The following is a 16,374-nucleotide window of genomic DNA, read 5'->3' as shown; positions in this document are numbered from 1 at the left end:
GCAGACACATCACTTTGTAAACTGAAACAGTCGCTGCTCACCACTCTCCCTTTGACCAGGTGTTGCTGGTTACTTTTCTCTTTTGGTTTCTCCTGAATCTTCTGCTGCCTTCAAATCAAATGAGAGGAGCTGAAAGAGTCGAATGCCAGAAAATTTATCTTCAAATATTTTGATTATCGATTATTTGTTTTAGTTATCTTTCCAAGCTTCGGTGGCCGAGGGGTTTAATCACAGAACATAAACCACGACATCTCGTGTCGGAGTCCAGCTGCAGACCTTTGTTTGCGTCGTTCCCGACCTCTCTCTCTCCTGTCATTTCCTGTCATCTCTTTAATAACAACTGTCTGATAAAGGCTTGAAAAGCCCCAACAATACTTCAAAAAGCCAAATATTCTCCCACATTTTTCCCATATGAGGCTTACCTGCTGTTAGGGGTCCTTTAGTAAACTGGTCAGTTTTATGTTTCGGACTGAAAACCTAACCCTGGCCTCTTTGGGAGCTGCAGTGGTCATTTTTCACTATTTATTGACATATTATGGACAAAATGAAGAATGAATAAAATCAAGTAAATGACAGTAAATGCAGTAAAACGGATAAAGAAAATAACAGCTGCAGTCGACAAGAATTTGACGACACCATGTTCTCAGTATTCAGTGGTTAAAACACACGAGAACACTGGAAGCTGCTTTATTTTAAAGGTCTGTTTCCAAAAATAATAAAAAACTAATTTGGTACGAAAAAATAGGCTATTAAATATTCTGTCATCATTCGTTTAATATATGTTGAACTGTCTGTTCGCCTGTGGACAAATATTACATTGTTGCATGACAAGATGTGAACTCTGTAGGTTACAGGACAATTGCTTAAAACACAGCAATTAATTCAAAGTAAGTGGAAGTGTAATTTCCTCAATAATTGGTACCAAATTTAACAACCACTTAGTTAATCAAAATAAATGTTTGTGCAAGAGTTTTTAATTTGTGGTTTGCTATTATAATAAACTAAAATAACAATATTTTAATCCAGTTTAATGTGTTTTTTCTGTCCCCACCCAGACATTATTCACCAATAACTCTGATGATAAATTAATCATTTAAGTCTTTTCTGGGAAACTGGGATGAACATTTTGTCCATTTTATAAATCAAATGATTTATTGGTTAAACGAGAAAATAATCAACAGATGGATCAATAATGAGAATAATTATGAGCCTGAATATATGACATCATTCCCTCCAGGTGATTCCTTAGAAGGTTTGGAAATTAATCTAATATAAAAACGGTTCACACACAAGTCATGCATCAAAACTATTCACTATCTATCCTGATTCAACATGGAGTCCACCATAATGAGGAAGTTTAAAAAAAACTAAAAAAAACAAAAAAACAAAAACGTTTTATTTCTAAGGAAAACCTAAAAAATCTTGTGTCAAAACTCACTGTTCATGTTTCCAAACACAGAGACCAACCAAACTTTTCCCAGACTTTTCCAGAGCAGGACAATCAGCCCATGCTGACCTCAGACTTGCTCGTTTTCAGCCTCAGCTTTGTTGATCGTTTTGCCAGTTTTGACCCCCACCTTTGCTGCACCGCAAGGTAAACTACTTAAAATGGTCTGTTGTGTTTATAGACCGTAAGTTACAATTCAAATGTTAATTTTTTCCCACAGCCACTGACAGCCCCACTTTGAGAAATATAAATGTGTTTTTCCATTAAACAAAAGAAGCCGGAACTGTTAAATGTGTAAGAGCCTGGTCTGAAGCAAAACACAAACACTGTTCTCACACCGTTTCTTTCATTTCTTCTCACGCTGCAGGTAATCAAACTAAACACTTTCATGCAGATGTTTTTTCACAATAAAAGCCCTCCAGGGAAGAGATTCTTCCCCTTAACCTCAAGAAGGCTTTTAATGTGGAACAGATGGAGGAAGTGTTGAGTCACCACAAACCAAACAGCAGCAACAAATCTGCTGATAAAACTGGGAAATCAGAATTAAAAATCTGTCTCTAGTACCATCCTGTGTTACATAAAGACCTCAGGTAAAAGTAGGCCCCGCCCACCAGAGCTGATCAAAGCTGTTAAAGTCAGAGTGATCAATAAACTCACCAATATGTGAGCAGACAGACTGGTCCCTGCTGGTTCTCTACAGAACCTACAGCAGGATGTGATGTGGTTAGAGGAAGTGAACACATCCGTTTCTCCACAAACCCTTCAAACAAGATGTAGCAGGAAAACACAACAGAAACTAACAATGCAACCACTGCAACACAAACAGTTCCTAAACAGACCACGTCACTTGCTCTGCAGCTTTTATCCAATGATGATTATAATGAAGTGGATGTTAAATTCCTGCTGATCCTTTTCCAAATCATTCAACAGGTTTCAGATTTCCTCTCTTCCAGGCAGCTGCATGTGTCTGTTCATCTCTATGAATCGGCCTGCTGACAGATAATACATCACCACCTCCTGTGGTAGAAAGTAACTAAGTACATTTACTCAACTACTGTAGTTCAGTGCAGTTCTGAGGTAATGGTATTTTACTGGAATGCTTGCTTTTGTTACTCCTTTGTGCTTTGATTGCACCACAGCTCACAGGGAAACACTGGTATTTTTACCGTCCTACAGTTACCTGAGAGCTGGATTTACTAGTTACTTAAAAATTAAGATTTTTACGTACAAGACACATGACGTGCTTATAAAATACGATGCTTTGCTGTAAATTAAATTACCCAACAGTGTATAAAGTTAGACCTGGAACAATTTAATTTAATCAAATTAATTGGAGGCTAATTTGATATTGGTTGGTATTTCAACATGAAAAACGATTTCAAACATTTCATGATTCCAGCTTCCAAAATGTGAGGATTTGCTGCTTTTCCTTTAAATCATTTGAATTCATTTGTAATGATTCTGAGGTTTGGACTGTTGGTTTGACAAACATTGCGAAGGTTTCACTTTGAGTAACTCTGACCACATTTCTCACTACTACTTCATCCTCTCGTGTTGGGCTGAGGACAGACTGGACGCTTCAGTGACTCACTATCACACGGTGGTTTTACGAGATGGCGACGGACCGGGGCTAGCCGGTTAGCGTGCTAACTTCAGTAGAAGACAAGCAGTGATAGAAATAGTAGCTAAACTTTGAGTAAAGGAATGAAGTTTGATGCTGAACTCACGTTTCTCCCAGACTGACAGCTTTTAATGCTAACGTTGGCTATGTAGCGATAGCAAAACCTTATATATGGCACCTTTAAATAAAGAATCTGAGTACTTGGATTGTTGAAAGTCTCACTTTTCACATCGGTTATCATGCGGTTTTAATGAGCTGCGACTAACGATTATTTTGACTATTTTACTTTGTCCAACCAGTTGAAGCGCAAAAGATTTTTTTTTTTTTTTACTGAAAAATCTGACAACTATGGATCTGAAACCTGAGAATTCTTTGCAATTATTAAAAATAGTTGCAAATTAATTTCAATTCAATTAACTGACCGATCGTTTCAGCTCTGGTGGTGATGCAGTTTTTGTCTGTCGATGTTTACAGCTGCTGAATAAAAACCCCTCACAGTTTTTATTAATTGCTTCAGCTGTTTTTCTCAAACACACGCGGTTTATAAAACATCACCACCACAGGATATTATACCGGCCAAAAAAAACAGTAATTCAGTAATAAAATCAAACATCCTCTACAGCCGACTGAATAAACTCACGATATAAACTCTAGTTTTAAACAGTTTATTCACTGTGACCTCTCACCATTATTTTCGTTATCAGTCAATGTGACGATTATTTTTTCCATTAATTGTGTCTGTCCAAGGTGACATCTTCAAATGTCTTGTTTTGTTTGATCAACTGAAGAGAGATTCACTTCAATATCATGTATGACAAAGCAGGAAAATCCCCACACTGAGCAGCTGGGCCCAGCAAATGTTTGGCGTTTTTGCCTTTGACCGAATTGATTGCTCAATTAACCCACTAATTGTTGAAGCTTTACTCCTGATGAACGCAAGATACCAGGTCTCAACCTTATCTTTTCTTTGGTGAATGCAATGCACTTCTGTATAAATCGTATTTATTCAGAAAATCTTTTTCTTGCAGCCTGTCATATTGATTACAGCGAAGCAGGGCCACAACTACCTGCCGGTTATTTTATTTTCTAATCAATTAATCCTTTTTCTTTAAAATGTCAACAATAGCCAACACAGTTTCCTAATGATCAAGCTGACTTATTAAAAATGTCTAGTTTTGTCATACAGACCGTCCCAAAGCCAAAGAGATTCAGTTCACAGTCAGTAAAGATACGTAGATGTTCACACCTGAGGAGCTGGAACCAAAGGATGACTCCGACAGTTAATCAATAATGATCAATTTTCTGTTGGACGACTAAGTGATTAATCAACATTTCAGCTCTATAGTGACATCTGGTCAGTGCAGTCTTTTTAGCAGCTCACTCAAATATCTGATGTCAGAGAGTCCTTGAACCCTCTGACAATGCAACTGTCAAATCCCGCTTGTCAGGGAGATTTCAAAACACCCTCTGATTAAGCACTTTAACTGCTTTACCTTAATAAAGACGAGTACACCCTGACTGCCAATAAGCTTATTTTTAAAAAGAAATAAACCGAAACCAAACAAACCTCTCTTTTCTAAAATCAGTGAAAACCGAGAAGGAATGAAACGTGTACAGGATCTGTACTGAATGATCTGAATGGTGTAAAAATCAGCGGTTTGGTCCTTTAAGAGAGAAGGAAGAACGTTGTTGTTGACTAATCTGATTATCCTCAGACTTGTTTTGGAATGTGACTGAATTGCTGCTGCAGTTTGGGCCTTCAGCGCGGACAAACAACCGAGCGACCTCCACACTAATTACAGAGAAAACCTCTGAATGGCTCCCGGATAGCAGCATCTCCGTCCCATCAGACACACTCAGTGATCTTCACAGCAGAAAACAAACCAACAAGCCAGACAGAGAGGAGGAGGAGGAGGAGGAGGAGGAGGAGAGGAAGCAGAGGTGCCTACCTTAGTACCAACTGTTATATCGTGGTGGACACTGCTGTGAAGAAAAGACAGCGTGTTAGAAGCAGCAGGGAGAAAAACTCAAAACAGCCCAAAAAAAAAAAAAAAAAAAAAAAAAAAGTCAAGAGAGGTTAAAGAGATGTTGTCTGAGGAGATGGGGGGAGAGGCCGAGAGAAACCCAGCAGAGAGCAGGAGAGAATGGATTAAATGTCAGGAAATTTCCTCAAATAAGTATGTTCAGAAGTCTTCCTTTGTCCAACCAAAGCACAAGAGCCTGAAACCCAAAGATATTCAGTTTACAACCACAGAAGAAACAGGAAACCAGAGACATGTTCACTTTTTTTCCCCCCTTTAAAAATACTGATAAATCAATTATAAAAAAACTGTTGCAATTCATTTTTTGATAAATCTGTAATACTCAATTAATCTTTATTTTCTTAATTATTTGTTTAACTGTTTGGTCCGTAAAACACCAGAAAACTGTTGTCAATACCATCACAGTTTCCCACATCCCAAGGTGACGTCATGAGATGGACCAACAGACCAAAACCTAGAAATACTCAGTTTACTACCACGTAAAACTGGGAAACAGCACATTTTCACAACTGCAAACCTTTAAGAAGTGAATGTTTGGATTTATTTACTTTAAAAAAATGAGTTCTGAAGTCGGTCTTAAAACAACAGTCATTTAATGTGTCTTCCTGAAGTCTGAGTTCATCTAATCAGGTGAATATCTTCCAAAGTTACTGTGTCCTTGGTATGAAATTCTTGGTGTTACCCTGGACAAGGGAATTTTGTACAAAATTAACCTTTTACTGGGAGAAATCCACTTGATGTGTGTAACTCAGATGTCTGAAGCCTCATTTCAGCTTCACATAAACTACATTTTTGCATGAAAGGAGAACTTTGGATTTTGTCCCCATCACTTCCGCTGGAAGCACATTATCGAGAAGAAATTAGTGAAACTATCCTTTCAACAATCCGTCTATCATCAGATCAGGTGCTGACTATTTTTCTCATGTCTGGATGTGGGAGAGAACGAGACGAGAGAGACGACGTGCATCAACACTGAGGAATACTCTGCACCCTTTCATGCCGTACTCTGATTGGCTGGTTTGTAGATGTGGGTTGTGAAGTCATCCTGAATTTCTTACTGTGAGGCGGTGCACGAGTCCCACAGTCAGATCAAGGACAACTGTGGGACTGACGACTGTGCTTCATCAGGGACAGTCCAACAACAACTTGTTCAATTCAGCGGCTCTGGTTTGAGCAGACTTTATTGACCGTCAGTCAAACAGCCAGCAAGCTGAGACACAGCAGGTCCAGCCTCAGTTAATGTGTCCGTCTGGTTCCTATGTAGCATTTTATTGTCTTTAACCGCGGCTCTTTCCGGATGTCGACCGCTGTGTTCAGAGCGTACTGGACTCCTCCACTCGTCTGACCCCTACTCCGCTACCTTCCAACGGTATTTACATTTAGCTTTGTTTGGTTTAGTCAACACAATAAAGAACCAAAGTGACAGGACATCGTTTTTTGAGGACCAGCTGCATTTCTTCGACATTTGAGCCGTTTGTGTGAGTTTAACTGAATACGCTTAACTACGTCACCTTAAAACATTAGGTGGAACAACTCCAACTCGACTTACTAGATGAACCCACACAGTCTGACTGGTTTTGTGGTGGCAGCCTTTCTGAATACATGAATAAATTAAACTAAATTTACGTCGGTGCCATATTCACGGTTTCAGTAACTTTTGGATTAATTTCCCAGAACTCAGCATCAAGCAAAATGACCAAACTAGAGACGCCAACGAAAATGCATTTGAGATTCCAGCAGTAAGGAGGGAGGATCTGGGATCAGGCACTGACCAGAATCTGCCAATAGCCGCGACAAATTACTCAACCCTGGTCCAACAACAAAACAGGAGAATAAATAAAGTGCACTCAGTGTTTTTGTTTTTAAAAGGCAGTGTGAACGCGAACCAGCGTATTTCAGAATACCAACACAACAGAGGCTACCCATGACAGACACCCATAAACCTGAACCAAACTCTGGGTGAAATTGTCAAACACTGAGAGTCGTCAGACCCAAATTATTCAAACTGACTCACTGTCTTTGAGCTCTGTCCTTCTGCAGATGTTGGTAAAGCGACAAACAGGAGCAGCGGGGCCGTGAAAAACACCCAGTCAGCAACATTCACTGAAAATTCATCCTCCCTGGAGCCTGACCCGATGACAGCTAATTTCTGATTCAGTACTTGAAATTTAAAAAAAAAAAGAAAAAAAAAGGGAGGGATAAACAGTGATGTTAACTTTTTAAAACTGAGAAACTAAAAACCGATACGCTTAAACGCATTACCAAGTAGAGCTGTAACGATAGTCGATCGACAGGAAAATAATCGGCAAGTATCTTGATTATTAGTCATTTCAGTCATTTCTGAACTAAAAAAAAGTGAAATAACTGCAAATATTCTCTGACTCCAGTTTCTCAAAACAAATGATTTCCTGCTTTTCTTTCTCATTTAACAGTGGAAACTAAATATTTTTGGGTCTGGGACTTCTGGTCAAATAAAATAAGACATCTGAACGGGTTCCGACGTGACCGATGGCCCAGGGCCAGTGAAAATTTATACAGGGCCCAGAAGGACCAGTGACAGGGGCTCTTTTTTAAGAAGGGAGTCGACGTGGGATCCAAATATATGACCGCTGTGATTTTTCAAAGGTAAATTAAAGTTCAGAACTACAGTAAATCTGCTGAAAATACTGACATGATCATACAGTCCTTTCTCCCCGTAGCCATCAACGCTGTGTGGCGCTTAGCTGCTTTTTATATAATCCAATGAGATTTGTTTTCAGCAAGAAAACATGTTTACTGGTGCTAGGTCGACATGATGGACAGGCTGTTAATACACCGCTCATCACGAGACACTGCTCATCTGTGCCAAATTTGTTGACAGCCTCACTAATCAATATATCGATTCCCTCAGGCAACGACGAATAACAATAGTAACAATAATAATGACAATGACAATAACATTAACAACAACAACAACAACAGCATCCCTACAATGTACTGAACTCTCTGATTATGTAAATATCTAACTAATGTATTATAGTGTAAGGGAATGACTGAAATTTCTTCTTAACATAAGTGTTGCAATACAGAGCCCCTATAATTATTAAATTATTAAATTATGGAGAAAAACAAAAACATTTTCACTGGCTGCCGGGCCAGTGAAAATATACAAGGGGCCAGTACAATGCTGATCTATTGGCCAAGTAGAGACTAAATGATGAATTGAAAAAATAATTAGCAGATCAGTCGATAATGAAAAATAGTCGTTGGTTGCAGAAAGAAAATTGCACTAGAAAATGAATCCTGCTTGGAGCCCGACCGCATGAAATGTCATTTCTGATTCAGTACTTGAAATTTAAAAAAAGGAATAAATATTGAGGGATCCTTTTCCAATGTAGTGACTGGAATCTAATTCACTTAAATTCATTACCAATAATAACAACAAATCCTATCAAATCTGAGCTGAGTCAACATTAAATTGCAGCTGAACTGAATCGGTTTGAACGTCGGTGCATCGTATCACAACGTATCTGTGTTAGATTGATAAATCAGTCATGCTGATACGTCAGCTGATATCAGTATCTGCGAATAATCAGCTGATAAATGACTAGAGACTGAAGAACAGAAACAGTGTCACCTTTCAACAGCTTGACCAGGGGATACCGACAAGTTTATTTTTACACGGTACAAGGTGTGGCTCCATAAATGTCATGATGGCAAGTGTTTAAAAAAAAGGGGAACCATATCATAATCTGTATACTGTCATGGGATGTGTAAAGAAAATCAATATCGGCTGATATGTCACGAGTTTCTCTCAAATATCAATATTGGGATCAGCCTCAAAAGATCCTGTACCGTTCAGCCTATAATCTATTGCTTTTTTATCTGATTGTGGACGAGTATCCGGACAGACATCGAACTGTCTGATGGAAAAAGAAACACGCTGCCTGATCTCCACCACACAGCTGACAGCAAATCATAGCTCGCCATCAAGTCTGAATTCAACATAACTGAAGCCAGTGACTAGTAGGGAACAGACTGATTCTACAGACAGTGTCTGCGATGAGGCCCGACTGTAGCAAAAACATGACGCCAGCTTCTCCTCCACACACGTATTAAACCTGGTTACATATCAAACTGATGATCTCTAGAGGAAAACGACCACTGGTCTATTTCTGTCCATCCGGACACAGCCAAAATTCACATCCACTTCCTGTTGGTATCCAATATGATCACCCATCAACACCAGTCACAGATCACCACAGAGCAACTGGACCCATTACCCCCCTGTCCCTCTGTCTCTGTAGCTGAACTCTGTCCCTACACTGAAAATACACTGCGGCTGACCTGAACAGCTACAGTCCCTGAGCTGCACCTGTATCTTCAGCAGCAAATTGTTCTACGAGTCAAAATAACATCTTCAGAATTATTATTTACTCTGTGACAAACAGTCCAAACACATCCATTATATAAATTCACAGGAAGATAAAAATCACAGAAATACTTGTATTTACTTGAATATATCTTCCATATGTAGCTGAGACAATTCTTGGTCTTTCTTAGGTTCTGATTTCTACTAGGGAATATTAAGCTATAAAGAGAATATTTAAGATTGAGAAAATGCTGATTTAATTTATAATACAATATACCTGTGCATCAATATTGGCGGATATGTAGATTAAAAAAAAACAGTAATAAAATGTTTTGCCACATCACTTAGACCCAATCTTATTCAAGTATTCAGTACCTAATGACAGAAATTAGGTACTGATTATTAAAACATTACGAAAGTCTCAGAAAACAGACACACTCACATTTCAAAACATGAAAACTATGCAATAGTGGAGTGCATGAGAACATGAACGGGTAAGGGGTAACTTGAAAACAAAAATGAGCAGCACACTGTAGGACAAACTGTAATAGTCACTAAGGTAATACGTAAAACAAATGGAAAACCGGCTGGTCAGGCTGACGCTGATGCGGCCATACAGGCTGTAAACCAGCTGGAAGAGGACCCCTCAGGGCACGAATGAGTCCTGACGGAGCACAAATATTCACATCAGAAACTCAAATGCCTCAAAGTCTCCTGCAGCCAACGGGGTTTCTGTGACATGCGTACATTTTCATATGTCTATACAGCGAACACAACCTGATTGTGTTTAAGAGGAACTGCAAACACGCTTACAGGCAGGAGGCCTGTTCATAACCACAAACAAATCACCAGTAATATTGTAATCAATGGAAAATAAACATGTCAGTTTCTCCTTAACAGTTTTTGTTAACACGTCAACAAAAACTTTAAACAGCTGCAGGACAAACTTTAATTATCTCACATTTCCTCACTTTGCCAACAACTCTATGGAGCTCCCTTTGACACTAACCCTCTCTTTAAATGACCTGCCTTATCATCAGGTTAAAACTTGAGCTCAGCTTCAGCTATATCCAGCTTGAAAGAACGTCTCCAATCCAAACTGCACCGTTCAGCAACATTTGAGCACCAGATACTTCTTTCGCTCCAGTAAGAACTTAGCTCCATATGAAAAACCGTCGTTTTTAAGCTCTTTGCCTTATACACAAAATCACAAACCTGTCAGAACATGACTCTTACACACAACGAGTCAAATGCAACCACTATTTAATTCGGCAGACATGCAACACACGAAGATAAATTATTTTGTGTAAAATCTGCAATTTTATGAGTGATTCGCTGTGCGGCAAAAAACTCAAGTTTAGCAATATTCTGTTACAGTTAAGGTCTCCAGGCTGAATTGCACCGTCCACAGCATTTGAATTTTAGTTGCTTCCGTTCGCCATTACCCAAGTAGAACATTTCAGCGAACTCCATATGAAAAGGCGTAATTTTACAGCTCTCTACCATATCCACCAAACCAAACATATTAGACACGCCTCTTAAATTCAGCACAGATGTAACACACGAAGCTGCATTAATTTTAGTAAAATGTACAGTTTTACAAGTGGCTGGCTTTGCAGCATAAAAACCAGCCTTAGTGACATTCAGTTTGAATCACGGGCTCCGGCCTGAGTGTCACTGTTCAACAACATCTGAGCACCAGTTTGTCCCGTTCGCTCTCGAGCGAGTAAAACCGAACTCCATATAAATAACCACCATTTCAAGGATCTCTTCTCAAAACCATAGACACGTTTAGACACAACTGTCCCGCTTTAAACCAAATAGTTGGGATCACTTTTCAGTCCGACGCCAATTTAAACACTTGAAGCTACAACGAGTTGTACAAAATCTAAACTTTTACAAGTGAAACGCTGTCTGGGAAAATCACCGCAGTGGGCGTGAGAACATCGTAAAGCTGCGCTGGAAGTTATGTACGCTGTTTAGTGATTCTTCCTACAACTTATTTATCATCAATCAGAGCTTTGGTATAAGGCTTTAAAATCGTGTTATACGTTAAGGAATTCGTTCTGGCAGGTAACCCAGGCCACGTTTATCTGACGGGTTGTGTTACTGGACTTTAGTGTGGAGTTGTGTCCACAGAGAATGGCCCGTCCTGAGGCTAGCGCTACAGCTAACTCGGCTAGCTCAGCTTCCTGCTACTGCAACAAACACAACTTTACCAACAGCTGAACGAACAACAGCCACCCCCGCTGCTCTCTGACTAAAACATTACCGGGACACATATTTAGCTTACTGCTGTCAGGTGGTCGTAATTCAGTCAGAAACTACATGTAATTGAGGTGTGAACGTAAGTCGGCGGAATAACTCACCCGTCCATTGCACAACACGGAACTACGAAGCAACAGGTTCCAGCCAGCGGCCAGCAGGACACCCAGCCACCGCCGCTATAAACCCACAAAATGGCGTCCGGCGGCAGGAGCTCTCTGATTGGACGGTTGGCAACATTTGTAGGCGTTCCAGACGGGAGCTGTGTGCTGATAGGCTGGTTGGACAGCGAGCGCAACAACAAAGGCCTGAGATTCCACAGACCGAAGATTGTCTATGGACCAGATCCACGTCTCGACAGAGAAAAACCGACACGATTTTCCCTCTGCGTTAGTGGGCGTTGTCTCGCCAAAACATGAGCTGCTTCATGTGTCTGCGAGGCTGGACTACCAACCCAGACAGCGCCAGGGCCCAAAAACCCCACATTCCCTCATATCATTTCTGTCGGACCCCCACAGGGGACAACGGGCCCCTGGGCACGGACACGTAAAAGGCCCCCACTCCTCCTACATGTTCGCGCACGTCTCTGTCTTCTCGTTTTCCGGTTCTTTGAAGCCGTTTCTTCCTTTGTGTCACTTTGTAGTCGTTTGACTGACTGTACACCTGAAACAGGGGGCCCCTGACACTTGGGGCCCCTGGGCCTGTGCCCCGTTGGGCCCGCTCAATAATCTATCCATGGTCCTCCATCCTCCACCTTGGCCCTGCTCTTCCAGAGGGACTCTGAGTCAAAATTTAGTTCTATTGAACTGATTTCTTGCCAAGATTTTGTATTTGAATTTTTATCAAATTGTTTTTACATTTTTTTCTGTGTGTAAAGGGACGAACGGACAGCAAACCTCAGGGAAGGGCGTATTATTCCATCACAGCAGAACTGTGAGGCTGTAACCAACAATTAATTTCATTATCAATACATCCGACGGCCATTTTCTGTAATAATCGATTGATCGATCGAGCAGAAATCGAGGAGATGCAAGTCAGCGGGATGGTTGGAATGCAGCAGCAGGGAGCCTGGAAGAGATGGGAGCAGGCGGTGGAGCGCAAAGGCTCATGGGCCGAGCTTTGGAAAGCCGAGCCCCATCGAATAAAATTCTTAATCCAGGCTGTCTACGCCGTTTTACCGAGCCCATCCAACTCTGCTGGGGGCAAGGTGAAGCCACCAGCCTGCCGTCTGTGTGTCAAGAGAGGGCTGATCCACCCCGACTGGGTCGCCTGGGTGAGGGTGTCACTCGATGACCCCAGGAAACATCAGCGGTGATGCGTCCAGCTGCATCACACGATGATCTCTGTTAAAGGTCTGCTCAGTGAATAAAAAGTCAGACAGTGGTGAAACATATTTTAACGTCCCGTTTTGTCTGAACAACAGTCGAAAATCCAAAGATGTTGAGTTTGCTCATCAGAGGAAACTGAGAAACCAGCAAAAGCTGGAACCAGACAGCAGTTTTTGCTGAAAAAATTATTTAAATGATTGATGAATTATCAAAACTGCTGCCTATTGATTTTCTAATCAGCTGATCATTTCAGCTCCAGAGTGCTGGTTGGTTTCTGGGTATCTGGGAGAAAAATGGAACTGACATGTACAGTCAGGATCAGGATCAGGGCCCCTCAGGAGGTGGATTTGTCCATGCATGTCTGCATCTCATGTGGAAAGACCTGGACCTACTGGGGCATGTCAGTCCGACATCTCTTTAGCAACCATTTAACCAACTGTGAAGAGCTCGTATGAGGGAAAAAGAACAGAATTATTTTTGATGCATATTTGACCAACAGTTGTGACATGTTCCAAAGTCAAAGAGATGATATTATTTATCTTGTGCCCATATTTTGTGTGAAAAAAAAATGTTATGTGTTATGTTTCAATGATCAATATTTCTAATTCTTAACTGATATGATTCTGTACTGACAAAACCTATTAATAATAATAATATCGTAACATTTACTGAAAACCTTTCAAGCAAGTGCTTTCCAGAATTAATTGGATAAAGACCATCAGGCAGGATTCTAGAAACACTAAGGTGAATTTATTCAGATCTTCTAATATTTGATCTACTCAGTTTTCCATCATGAACACATTTTTCAGGGCAAGGTGCATTTATTTGTACAGCACCTTTCAAAACAAGGCAATTCAAAGTGTTTTATATGAGACAAAATCATTTTGTCCTATTTTTCTGTTCTATCAGCTTAACATAAGACAGATGTTGAGTCTAAACACACCATAATCAGCTCATAAATCTTCTTAAATACCCACCAATGTGTATGTTTTTGATCGTTAACTCGGTCCAGGTTGCTAAAACTCATTAACAGGATGTCATTTAAAACAGCTGCAGGTAAATAAACCAGTAAATAATTATACAACAGGCTCAAAATTCATAATAAAAGAAGTCATCCCACACTTTAATTCGTAAAAGAATAATACATATGTAAATATATAGAACACTAACAAAAATCAAATGATTGAGTAAATCTATCAATAATTAAGTCCGTAATTGTCCCCTGAGGACAATACAGAGTTAAAAGTTCTGATATGGAACCAGACCATGCAAGGCCATGTTCGTGCTCATGACAACTTAAAGTGAATTATAATGAACTTCCAGCAGCAGCAGGACCGTGGTTCCTTCTGTCCTAAAGGTAAATCAGAGGCACGTCCCGGTGAGTCCTTTGAGTCCTGGACTTCAAAGTAAAAAGGAACAGTTATTTCCTGTGAAGTCCAAATGGTATCAATCACATTTCTTCTAGGAAAAACTGTGACTGAAGCTGCTTTAATGCCAATGTTGTTTGCAGCTACTGGGCGAGGCAGGCTGCTTAGACTGTTGCTGCTGTTGGGGGTTGAACCTGTGGCTATGCAGGAACAGGAACATAAACAGGTACAAGAACAGGAACAATAACAAGAACATGAATACGAACATGAACAAGAACAGGAACACGAACAGGAACAAGAACAAGAACAAGAACAAGAACAAGAACAAGAACATGAACATGAACATGAAGACGAAAGGGGACAAGAACATGAACAGGAACAAGAGCAGGAACATGAACATGAACATGAACATGAACATGAACAGGTAAAGAACAAGAACAAGAACACGCACAGGGACAGGTACAGGTACAGGAACAAGAACAAGAACAAGAACAAGAACAGGTACAAGAACAGGAACAGGAACGGGTGCAGGTACAGGTACAGGTACAGGTAAAAGAACAGGAACAGGAACAAGAACAAGAACAGGAACAGGAACAGGAACAGGTACAGGAACAGGAACGGGTACAGGTACAGGTACAAGTACAGGTTCAGGTACAGGTACAGGTACAGGTACAGGTACAAGTACAGGTTCAGGTACAGGTACAGGTACAGGTACAGGTACAAGTACAGGTACAGGTACAGGTACAGGTACAGGTAAAAGAACAGGAACAGGAACAGGAACAAGAACAAGAACAGGAACAGGAACAGGTACAGGAACAGGAACGGGTACAGGTACAGGTACAAGTACAGGTACAGGTACAGGTACAGTGGAGAGTGTGCTCCGTGTGAACAGCAGGCTGGTTGCCGGTTGCTGGTTTGTGTCTCTGCTGGACTCAGTTTCGTGTAACATGCTGATAAATAATTCCTCCATGTGCTGCTTTTCAGGAAATTACTTTGTGTGTTGGAAGATGATCCAGCTGCTCACGTATGAATAATTCAACACGCACACAAACACACACATGCACGCACACACAAATAAAAATGTCTACTTTTACACATTCTTATCCTTCTAATTGTTTGATTTTCACCAGTTTTAAAACCGTGGCCCTGAAATTCTGGTTGAATGTTGGAACTCAGAAAACGCAAATATTTTAGCTGTTATTTTGGCAAAGTTCTTCACTCGCAGATGCAGATGGTGTAGAGTGTAACTCTTCAGCTGCATTCAAGAATGAAATTCATTTTTCTCAAATCTCTGACATGTCTGATTTGTCAAGAATCCCACGAATGACCCTCTGTCATTACCACAGGCGGGCGGATGATACCGAAGTCCTGAAGCTTGTTTCATCCTGTAGAGTCACAGTTTCAACCCGCTGCGTCCAAGCTTCGTGTGTCCGCTGAAAGTTTTCCCGTTAAACAATGTGACAGGAACATTAGTGGGAGTAAAAGAAAACAACTGAGAAATTTGGTGATGGATACTAGAAAGACATAATCATAAGTATGATCATTTATCCACCTGAAACCAGTGATGATGTAGTAAAAGTAGAAAGGCTGATTTAATTAATATTATTCACATCACACTGTGACACATATGTAAATATCCACCACGTTAAAACACGAGTCCACGGTGACACTGATCCTAGACTGCTCCAAAAAGGTACATTCTTATTTCCTAAGCAAAAATATTTCATATCCAGGTTTTTTGGACAATGCACTGTATTTATTCATTATATAACTGTAACAAATTCCACCATAACATCTACATTTAATGCAACACTTGTGCACAAATATATTTCAGATTTAACAAAACACAGGCTTGTTGGACTTTGATTATCACACATAAAAGGCTGCTTTATGCTTTTGAAAACCACCAGATGTCACTGAGCTGCTGAATTCAAAGCATCAAATCTTTTTTCA

General features: G+C 40.3%; 1 protein-coding gene across 5 annotated transcripts in view; it reads right to left on the bottom strand.

The window, feature by feature from the left end:
- Positions 1-11,950, bottom strand: part of ptbp1b (polypyrimidine tract binding protein 1b) — a 29,794-nt gene extending 17,844 nt beyond the window's left edge. For 2 of the 5 annotated variants that reach the window (XM_040128185.1, XM_040128189.1), the window contains exons 1-2: positions 11,831-11,947; positions 5,018-5,051 (exon numbers count right to left, since the gene is read on the bottom strand). In XM_040128185.1, coding sequence (XP_039984119.1) covers positions 5,018-5,051; positions 11,831-11,838 — 42 coding nt within the window. In that variant the 5' untranslated portion in view covers positions 11,839-11,947. Of the gene's footprint in view, positions 1-5,017; positions 5,052-11,830 lie in introns of all 5 variants that reach the window. The other 3 variants (XM_040128186.1, XM_040128190.1, XM_040128191.1) reach the window with 3 other exon arrangements.
- Between the last annotated feature and the right edge of the window lie 4,424 nt (positions 11,951-16,374).

This window comes from Xiphias gladius, chromosome 6 (genome assembly GCF_016859285.1).
Source record: "Xiphias gladius isolate SHS-SW01 ecotype Sanya breed wild chromosome 6, ASM1685928v1, whole genome shotgun sequence".
NCBI lineage: Eukaryota > Metazoa > Chordata > Actinopteri > Istiophoriformes > Xiphiidae > Xiphias > Xiphias gladius.
Note: the sequence above shows the minus strand (reverse complement) of the source record. Positions and strands in the feature narration are given on the sequence as shown.